This window comes from Hipposideros armiger, unplaced genomic scaffold (assembly GCF_001890085.2).
Source record: "Hipposideros armiger isolate ML-2016 unplaced genomic scaffold, ASM189008v1 scaffold_24, whole genome shotgun sequence".
NCBI classification, from domain to species: domain Eukaryota; kingdom Metazoa; phylum Chordata; class Mammalia; order Chiroptera; family Hipposideridae; genus Hipposideros; species Hipposideros armiger.
Genome location: NW_017731374.1, coordinates 6,003,401 through 6,014,212, shown reverse-complemented (window position 1 = coordinate 6,014,212; position 10,812 = coordinate 6,003,401). Strand labels below are relative to the sequence as shown.

Below are 10,812 nucleotides of genomic sequence, written 5' to 3'. Positions count from 1 at the left end.
GCCCAGCTCCAGGTTGAGCTGTTGTTCAGCATCTTAGCTGTGGAGAGCAGTGTCACTGGACCTCATGTGTGGGATCCGAACCGGGGCCCTCTGGCGTCCCAAGCCAGTTCTTAACCATCGCGCCACTCGGCCGGCCCAGGAATATTTAAAACAATAACTCTTTTGAACTCCAGACTCATACGAACAGCTTACTTGAAATCTCTATTTAGATTCTTTACAGGCATTTCCAATTTAATGTATTAGTTTCCTGTGGCTGTTGTAACAAATTACCACAAACTTGGTGATTTAAGACAATAGAAATTTGTTCTTGCACAGTTCTGTAGGCCAGAAACCTGAAATCAGTATGACTGGACCAAAATTAAGGTGTCAGCAGGACCATGCTCCCTCCAGAGGCTCTAGAGGAGAATCCGTTCCTTGACTCTTTTACCTTCTGGTGGCCACCGGCACTGCTTGACTTGTGGCCGCGTCACTCAAACCTCTGCCTCCATGATCACACTGCCCTCTTCTCTTATGTCTGTGAAATCTCCCTCTGCCCTCTTATAAGGATACATGTGAGGCCGGCCGAGTGACTCAGTTGGTTAAGAGCTCGCTCAAGAGTTTGAGCTCTGAGCAACAGCAGTTTGATTCCTGGCCTGAGCTGAGCTGCTGCTGAGCTGCCAACAGGTGGCAGGATGGCTCAGCTAAAAAACAAACAAACAAACAAACCCAGAAAGGATACATATGAGGGCATTTAGGGTCCACTCAAATAATTCAGGATAATGCCCCCATCTCAAGATCCTTAATCACAACTGCAAAGACCCTTTCCCCATATTGGACAATATTTACAGATTTCTAGGATTGGGCTCTGATAGCTGTGGGGGTCATCATTCAGTCTCTGACACTTAACATGTTAAAACAAAATCTCTTGATTTCTTCCTCAAGTCAGTTTCATCTGAGTGTTCCCCATGTCAGTATCTATGCAGCCACTCAAGCCAGAAACACCTAGGAGTCATCCTTGAGTTCTCCCTTTCTCTCACCTTTTATATACAATCTGTCCGTAAACCTTTTGATTCTACCTCCATATACTTTCTAGAAACTACCCATACTGTTTCATCTCCACTGGTACAGCCCTAGTCCAAGTAACCATCATTTCTCTCTGTACTATTTTAGCAGCATCCTAAGCAGTCTTTCTACTTCCATTTTTGTCTCTCTTCAATCCATTTTCTTCATCAGGTATCAAGAATGACCTTTAAGAATTTTAAGGTCATGTCATTCCCCTGCTTAAGCTGCTTCAATGGTTTGCTGCACTGAGAATAAAATCTCAATTCCTTATCGTGGCCTACACGATTTTGTATGTTCTGACCCCTTTAAGGTTTTATCTCTTGCCACCTGTTGCCTTGCCCTCTGTACCCCAGCTATACTGGCTTTCTCACATTTCCTTGAACATGCAAAACTATCGCTTATGGCCTTTGCACATATTTCCCTCTGCCTGGAGTGCTCCCTGTTTCTTCATGTCTCAGTTTAAATGTCACTTCCTCAATTTGAGAGGCCTGTCCCGACCCTTTCCAGGTTCGGCGTGTCATTCCTATCCATGCTGCCTCCATCTCATTAGGGTCTCTCAAAGCACTTTATTCTTGGGGCCGGCCGAGTGGCTCAGTTGGTAGAGTTGGCTTAAGAGTGCGAGCTCTGAGCAACAGGGCCGCCAGTTCGATGGGCCAGTGACGCTGCGCCCGAGCTGAGCTGAGCTGTCACTGAGCTGCCAGCAGGTGGCAGGATGACTCAGCTGGTGTAACAACAAGATTGCCTGTTCGATGGTGGGCTATGCCCACCTGCAACTAAGACTGAACTTGGCACCTTGAGCTGAGCTGCCACCTGGATGGCTCAGTGGAGAGAACCTGTGCTCTTAACAACAAGGCTGCAGGTTCGAATCCCGCATGGGATGGTGGCTACGCCCACCCACAACTAAGATTGAACACAGCACCTTGAGCTTAGAGACCATGAGCTGCCGACAGGTAGCCAGATGGTGACTGGTGGCCTCCACAACGAAGATTGAAGAACAACAACTTGGCTGGTCCCCTTCCCCAATTCCCCAATAAAATCTTAAAAAAAAAAAAAATTGAAGCCTCTACCTTTTTTTTAAAGCATTTTATTCTTTGATTTTTGTAGCATTTATTATAATTTACAATGATTTGTTTATTATAAAACCATTTACATTAGGAACCTTGATTGTAGAAATCAGGTCTGTCTTCACCGTTGAGTTCCCAGCATCTAGTACATAGTCGGAGCTCAATATGTATTTTTAAGTATAGCCTTACTCCTCGGTATTAAATGTCCATTAATAAGACTTAAATTCTTCAGTGGTCTTCAGAATAAATTCCAAATTCCTTAGGATGGCACTGACGGCCCTTTGTGACCTCGTCCTTGCTCATTTCTTCACTTTATCTTCCACTGCTGAGTTATCTTTAACTTTAATCTTAGTGCCTGTGCACATTCTTTTCCTTTTACCTGAAACGCCCTTTGACTTTGTCAGGCTAACTCCTACTCATCTTTTGATTCAGCTCTTTTCAGAAGTCTTCCTTGACTATCTGCCCCCAGCTGGTTAGGTTCAACCTGTTCCCCCTGTGCTGACCTCTCTCATAGGTACTATCTGTTGTCATTTTCTGTTTCCCTGCTCTCCATCCCCACCCCACCTGCTGCCATATACTCCTTGAAGGCAGGAATTAGAACATTCTTTTTGCCTCCTTACCCTGCAATACCAGGCCCAGTGGAGGAGCTCAATACAAGCCTGTTTTCATTTGCTGTCCTAGTAGATATTTTGTACTGAATGGCAGAGGACATTACATCTTGTCCACATCCATGAACTTGATGGCCCAGCTCCAGGTTGAGCTGTTGTTCAGCATCTTAGCTGTGAAGGGCAGTGTCACTGGCCCTCATATGTGGGATCCGAACCGGGGCCCTGTGGCATCCCAAGCAAGTTCTTAACCATCACGCCATTCGGCCGGCCCAGGATGAACTTTAAGTATGGCTTAAACTTCAGTTGTAATGAGTCTCATAAAGTGCTCACATATTGAACTTTGACTCCACAGAGTCAGCTCACTACTGAGTCTTTCTACAAAAGGCAGTTATCCAGTGGGTTTGCCCTTTTCTACAGCAGCTTAGGAGGGAAGGATAACTTTGCCCTGAACTAAAATGAAACCAGTTGAAAACTGGCATTCATTTGTTATTGAAATGAGTTGGGTTACATTTCGATGACTGGATTCTGAAACAGCAGTTGTTCATGGTGGGAAACCTTTGAATGATTTCATTTCATGTGAATATTCTCAGAGTTTCTCATGGCTTATCAAGTGATAGAGCCCTTTGTCTTTTAGAAGTTGTGATTACAGTGTTATTTGAGGAGAACTTTCTAATGTTGCTTATTGATAATGTAGATTAACTAGAGAGTAACTCAGGAAATATGCATACACTATATATATTTGATTCACTATAGTACTTTGACATTGGCATTTAAGTGCTCACAGTTTAGTAAGTGGTGAGGTATGACAGCAATTCCAGTGATTAGTGAGCCATTCTTCTAGATAAAACATATGTTCATCCCCTCAAAGAAAGTTATCATCCATCTAATATCTTTACAGTTAGATACTGGTAGTTATGTGATCTTTTTGAAAATGATCAAACTGAGACACAGATTTTGTGAATTCTGTAGTCACTTGTGATTTAAGAGCCAAACCTTTTATCTGAAAATAAAATGAAACCCCAGGCCTTTTAATAAGATAGCACAAAACCTTCTATTCCTGTGTTACATTTAATCTCACGGTGTCAGTCAAGCTGTTAATTTTTGGTGGTTATTGTTTTACCAGTCACTTTGTTTCTCCGTATGCTCTCCTGAATAATACATTTACTGAAACACCCTTCTCTCCCGTTCCTGCCAGTTCTTGTTTATCTTTCTAATTGCAGCTTCCTGCTCTGAACCGCCACTCATCCCCCAACTCACCTCCTCTTTGCGTCTCTTTGGCAGTGTGCGCTTTCTTTCCTGTCACAGCTCTGATCACCCTATGTTGTAATTGTCTCTTTACCTGTTTCCCTAGTAGTCCATGACATCCTGAAGGGTAGAGGTTATATCTTTTATCATTAGACAGTAGTCCCCCCTTATCCGAGTGGGATGTGTTCCAAGACCCCTACTGGATGCTGGAAACCAGGGATAGTGCTGAACCCTATGTATAGGATGTTTTTTCTTATACATATATCCCTTTGATAGTTTAATTTACAAATTAAGCACAGTAAGGGATTTATAACAAAATAGAGCAGCTATAACAATATACTGTAATGTTATGTGGGTAAGGTCTCTCAAAATAACCTTATTGTACTGTATTCACCCTTGTGATGACATGAGATGATACAATGCCTACATGAGATGAAGTGAGGTGAATGACACGGGCATTGTGACGTAGCATTGCACTGTTATAAGGGTGACTTGAACAAGCACTGCATGCTGCAACAGCTAATCTGATAACAGAGACAGCTTCTAAGGGACTTATGGGCCGGGAGTGTCTGCAGTGTGGAGACATTGGACTGATGAGTCATGTCCGGGTGGGATGAAACCAGATTTCATCACGCTCCTCAGAACAGCATGCAAGTTGAAACTTGTGAATTCTTTATTCCTAGAATTTTCCATTTAATATTTTTGGACCTCCACAGGTAACTGAAACCTCAGAAAGCAAAACTGCAGATAAGGGGGGACCGCTGTCAATCTCCCTTGTATTCCTAACCATCGAAACCTAGGATTTCAGTTTATTGTTCTATAGAGCCTAACCCTGTCCTTTACACTATGCTAAGTACATGATAGGTGCCAAATAAATATTTGCTAATGCAAAGAATGTTGCTTTAATCCTAAAACTTTGTATTTTCAGACCCGTAAGAAACAAAAGGAAGATGTGGATGGTGTAGGAGGTAGTGATGGAGAAGGTGCCATTGGGCTCAGCAGTGACCCCAAGAGCCGGGAACAGATGATTAATGATCGAATTGGTTATAAACCCCAAGCCAAGCCCAACAATCGTTCGTCTCAATTTGGAAGTTTTGAATTTTAGAGGTGGATTATCTTTCATGCCAGAGCCCTGGAATGGAATAAAATGATGGCAGAAGTACAAACAAGATTTAGGGAACTGAGTGCTGGAGTCAAACAGAATGTTTTACCTCCTACAGAGAGAAACACTTCTGCATGAGGTTACTGATACTTAACTTTCACTCTAAGCTGAAATCCAAACTCTGGTTTGTCTCTGGAAAGTTTCACTGTATAAAACTTGTCTGATTTTTGTTTTTAAAAATAAATATATTTTTGGAAAAGTGTGAGACATCCTTAATAATAGCACTGTTAACCACCAGATTTTAAAAGGTAATTGCTATAAGAGTTGACGTCATTTTTCCCATTTATTAAAAGACCCTGAGCACAGAACACTTTCAGTTGATCCTTGTCACTGACTTTCATTTAACTCATTTATTCAGCAAGTATTTATAAAATGCCTGTGTCAGGTGCCATCTTAGGCACTTAGTAACATCAGTAAACAAAACAAAGATCCCTGTCCTTGTGGAGATTAGAGTGTAGTGATTTTTTGTGTAAACTTGATCAAGTTGTGGGCCACCAGAATCTGTTTACAGAATGGCTTTGTGACGAGTTTGGGTATAATTTTGAGAGGACAGACAGTGGACATAGTATGAATGCTCCTAACAGTATTACCATCATTCCAACTTACCTTCCTTTCCCAAATTGCCAAAGAATTTTTCCCACTAGGATCCGATCTGAGAGGCAGTACAGAGGGTAGTTTAGAATCATGTCCTATTATTTACACTATTTATTTCAACTACAGGGAACCACCAACCGTAGAACCTCGGAATCATCTTTTCTAAAAAGAACCCTCAGCAGGATTTTACCCAGCCTTTCTAGGGCAGTTTAAGTCTGGGTAATAAGATTGTGGGAAAGGCAGGGATAGAAGAGCATACATAGTTTCTCTTTTTCCTTCAACCATTCTTAAAAAACCTTTATTCCAGTTTTATCTAGGACTTTCAATTGTTCTTACAGTCTTAAAAACATTGCAAGAGACAGGCTCCAGATAGGTAGGGAATGTCATCTTGAAGCCTGGAAAGGTCAATATGGAAGGGCAAAGAAAAAGGGAGACACGAGACTGCCCCCACCTCTGTCACAAGCCTTGGTGATCAGCTGGTCAGGAGGAGGTGGGAAAGGAGAGGACCGTTTAACTAAAGCAGACCTCATGAAGGCCTCCCTAACCACTCTCGTGCATAGAGTCCTGCTTTTGAGTAAATTTTCTACTCCACTTATTTGATCATATAGCAAGTGGTTAAGATCATGGACTCTGGGAACCAGGCTGGCCATGGATTTATTAGTTGAAGCTGAGTGGTAATGGCCAAATCTGTGGAAAATGAAGACCACTTATTCTGATACCACTCTGGGTAGAAAGACGCATAGAATCACAAAATCAAAATATTTATTTTGTTCTTTTGTACATGATACTGTTAGAACATTCCTACTACAGCAATACTGCTCTCTGGGAGCTTACAATCTAAAAGTCAACATTAATTGTAGACCCAGTGATTAAGGCATTATAGCAAATGTAGACTTTGTATCTTTAGATGTATTTTCTGAAAGCAGCAGCTGGAGAGGGCAGGATCAAAATTAAATGACATGAAAGTGTACCCCCTGCCCCCTCCCCTTTCAGCTCCTCCTAGAGAACCCTTGGTGGCTATAACTCAAGACCAGTGCCTCACAGCCTGAAAAGGAATTCCAGACAACTCAACTGTAGAAGTAGTGAGAGAACCTTCATCTCGAATTTCCTGGTGGACACACAGGATCCCATGTGTGGGCAATGGGGGCTGACTGTTCCTCCAGCATACACTGTAGAGTGCACCTAAGATTCTGTAGCTGCAGATGGTACTTGGTAGCCCTCTACCCAGCCTTATAGAAATTCTAGTGGGACAACGGCACCTCGAAATGTGTGTAAGGTCTCTACCAAGTTTGACAACTCTGGTTGGTGTCTATATCCACTGCACAGTAATGTCCACTGCATCAGGGGGCCTAGGGAGACTTAATAAGCTAGATCTATGGGATAAAAGATACTATCTTTTAGATATGAAAGACAGAGAAAAGGAAAAAGACCAGAATAAGGGGCCAAAGAAATGGGGATACGGGCTTCTAATCGATTTGAACAGGGGAGGAGAAAAAGAGAAATTTGGATCCAAAAGGAACAAAGAAGTCAGGCACGAAATTCCAAACGAACAGGGAGGCAGAAATGAAAGTCAAAGAGATCATTATATTCTCACAACCCAAAAGTGCAAGAAAGAAGGAATAGAAGCTTTTATTTTTTTCCTCCTTCACTTGCTTCTTCCTTTGGCAACTTAGTCTAAGAATTGCTGGAATTCAGGTTTTTCAGGAGGCTCTATCTTGAATACCTGAAGACCTATCCCAAACTGATGTTTCTCTCTGGGAGTTTGAAATTCATAGCCCTTTTCTTAACTGGCCTTGATTTTTCTTATCTTAATGATAAGGTCCTGTTCCTGAAAGGGCTATTTTATAGCAGCTCATGCCAAGATTTCTAAACAGCACCAGGGTCACTACTAAACATTATTTTATTTCTCATGGTTTTATTATTTCTTGGCTGCTGAGACAACAACAGGCTATTTTCACCTTAATGTTGGACTCTGTCAGTACCTGTCATTCACTCTGCTCATGCTAAGCATCAGCACTACAAGGGGTTAAAATGAGAAGCAAAGCACAAAACTCTAAATGTTGGTTCTTATATTTTAAGCTAGTCCAGTAGACTCATATAGCCCTCTCTTGGTTGAAAGCCATGGAAGTACACATTCCTCACTCTCCAATATTTAACTGTGCCCACAGAGAAAAGTACAAACTTCAAAACCACAACAGAGGCCAACAGGATAGCTGTGCTTTGTCTCTTCAGCCCTGAGGCACAATTGGAGTCCAGCACCGAGGACAGGATTTAACAGAGTCACTTCACAGAGGTAGTTTGGACTGGGAACAAAACTGCAGTGCAGACTAACAACTGAACAGATAAAAATCCAATGTGATTCTTCATTGAGAAAAGGTTTGGGCCACATTCAAATTAAGTCACCAAGAGTAACAAAGATGGTCACATAGAGGATGAGAATGTCTGGTGAGGGCATGGATGCTGGGAGTGGGAAAATCTGGCCAGCGGCAGACATACCCTAAGCCTCTCCAAAGACAGGGCTCGACTTTTGCCCTTTGGCCTATAAGGCTGGGTGATTTACACTGCAGATCAAAGGTCTCTCTCAACTTTCAAGCTACTTCCAAGAAACTACAGATCTTTAAAAATAAGGACTGGTGATTTCGCACATGCTGATAAAAGTTACTTTGGCTACAGTCCTTGGTGTATGTGTGCTGGGGCACACACACAGTTGGAGCTGAATAAATGTTTGTGGAATGATTAAGTGTTGACCAGCAGCATTTGGTACATGAGTTAAGCCCAGACATACCACCTACCAATCAGCAATTCAAATTCCCAGGCTCACCCCACCAGGTGATACTCCCTTAGTTTTAAAGCAGAGATTCTCAAAGTGTGGTACCCTGATCATCAGCAGGAGTTTCACCTGGGAGCTTGTTAGAAATGCCAATTTTTGGCTCTGGGTTGAGGCCCAGCAACTAGTGTTTTTACCAAGCCCTCGAGATAATTCTTACGCACGCTAAAGTTTGAAAACCAGACACATGGAAACAATAATGGGAGATAATGATTCAAACTTTTCTCCTTCACTCAGCTGTGACAAACCAAGGTATCAAGTCAAAGTAAAATGTCAATGGTTTTATTTTAAAATACCTATTTCTATTTTCTCAAATTGATTGTCATCTTTTTTTTTGCTTAACAAGTTCATTCTAATCAAAATGTTAAGTGGGAACACAATTGATGAGTCAGCCACCCAAGAATGCACACTTCTGGAAGCTCTAGGCCTGGGTTTTGTCTCAAAACACCCCCTCTGCCCACTACAAAGATTTCGGTGCAACACATCACACCTAGGGAAAGGCACAACGTATTTCCCACTCACTGAGTCCAAGACTGAAACTTATTTTTTAATGTTAAGTTTGGGTTCTGGGTTTAGTTGGGCAAGAATTTCCCTCAGCTGCCATATATCCTGGCTGAAGTTAATCCCTTTCCATCCCTGACCCAGGAAAAACCCACCAAATTCACAGACTGTCTGTTAAAAAAATAAAAACAGAAGACTAAAAATGGAAGCAGGTGATCATCATTGAATAGAAAGCTACCTGGATTAGACCAGAACATACAACTTGGATCTAAGATGATGGTGGAGGAAGGGACATCTCATGGGTGGCTTTACCTCAAGAGAAAGAGGAATCTCAGCTCAGGAAAAAACTGTCAGGGAGGTTACCACGTTAGCTCAGAGACTAAGCTAAATCTCTACTGAGCAGGGGGTGGGGGTGGGGTGGGGTGTGTGTGTGTGTGTGTGTGTGTGTGTGTGTGTGTGTGTGTGTATAAGGAGCAAGAAGGGAAGATATGAGCAGGTGTGTGTGTGCGTGCGCACACGCACACGTGTAAGGAGATAAGGAGAAAAGGGAAGATATGAGTAGGAATCATGTCTTCCAGTCTTGAACTGCTTCCCACTGCACTCGATAAGGCCACACTATGGAGCCTGACGTTAATGGCAATGCTCTGTGATGTCCACGACCACTGCCTTTTTCCAGCTGAAGAGAAAGTATCCTGTGCCGGCCCCTGCTGCTACAGCAATGCAGAGGTACCCATTGTAGGTCATGAAGATGAGCATGAGGAAGTAGCTGATGACCACCTGGATGATATGCAGCACTGTTTGCAGAAGGTGAGGAAAGCTCAGCATTTGCTGCCTGGAGAATAAATAGGGAAACAAGAGTCAAAGCCCTTAGGAACGTTCAGGCTCCTCTGCCGATCAGGAGAAAGGGGGAATCGTTGTCCTGAGCTCAGCCTGAACTGGACTCCTCATAGCCACCCTGGTACCTCATAGGTACTTGTGTGTATGTGTGTTGTTTACTGGTCCCTGGAAATGAAACATGATAGGGCTGCCAGGTTTATAAGCAATGGCTAGCTATGTTTATGTCAGCAGGAGGAACCCTCTTTGGGAGGTGGGGAGAGGAAGGAGGACTAATCCCTCAACTTTCCTCCATCTTGAATCCTGAAATGGAAACCTAAATCCTCCCATACTTATTTGCATGAACATTTTATGGCCGTCTACCTTTGCAAAATTCACATTCAAAAAAAAAAAAAGGAAATAGAATTGAGGGTTAGGTGGTATAGCAGAAAGTACTTAATTAGGGATCAGGAGACCTGACTATTTATCCCGTCTGTAACTTACTAGCTCTTCACCTTAGGTAAGTCACAAGCCACAACCTGTTTGGGCCTCAATAAGCTCATCAGTACAATGGGAACAAATAATATTGTGTGTACTTGAGAGCAGGATATTGGTCTATAGGAGTGCTAAAACTCCAATTTAGTTTTAAGACCTACATTTCTACTAAAACTGAATCTCAAAAAGCATTTGCCAATCAATGGGAAAAACCAGTTGTTATCCAAACACTTTCTTAGATGGAATATAGACATTTTTACAGTCTTATATTGTAAACAAACTGAGACTGGAGCTGGGTAGATGCAACTTTTTATAGAATCAAATGGATTCTGCCATTCTTCTATACCCTAACCTGAATTTCTTTAACGTATTATTATTATTTTGGCAGATATTTTACAATATAGATTCTAAAGTGACCAATACTTATGATTAAGAACAAACATTCATGTTTACAAAAGGGTT

General features: G+C 42.2%; 2 protein-coding genes across 8 annotated transcripts in view; one reads left to right on the top strand and one right to left on the bottom strand.

Annotated features, from left to right (window-relative positions):
* The window catches only part of CDC26 (cell division cycle 26), an 8,290-nt gene extending 2,949 nt beyond the window's left edge, over nucleotides 1–5,341 (top strand). For 2 of the 4 annotated variants that reach the window (XM_019635901.1, XM_019635902.1), the window contains one exon: nucleotides 4,887–5,339. In XM_019635901.1, coding sequence (XP_019491446.1) covers nucleotides 4,887–5,063 — 177 coding nt within the window. In that variant the 3' untranslated portion in view covers nucleotides 5,064–5,339. Of the gene's footprint in view, nucleotides 1–4,886 lie in introns of all 4 variants that reach the window. The other 2 variants (XM_019635904.1, XM_019635903.1) reach the window with 2 other exon arrangements.
* Nucleotides 5,342–6,459: 1,118 nt separating this feature from the next.
* SLC31A1 (solute carrier family 31 member 1) overlaps nucleotides 6,460–10,812 on the bottom strand; it is a 35,014-nt gene continuing 30,661 nt past the window's right edge. For all 4 annotated transcript variants that reach the window (XM_019635818.1, XM_019635819.1, XM_019635817.1 and 1 more), the window contains one exon: nucleotides 6,460–9,874. In XM_019635818.1, the coding sequence (XP_019491363.1) occupies nucleotides 9,673–9,874 (202 nt within the window). In that variant the 3' untranslated portion in view covers nucleotides 6,460–9,672. The remainder of the gene's footprint in view (nucleotides 9,875–10,812) is intronic.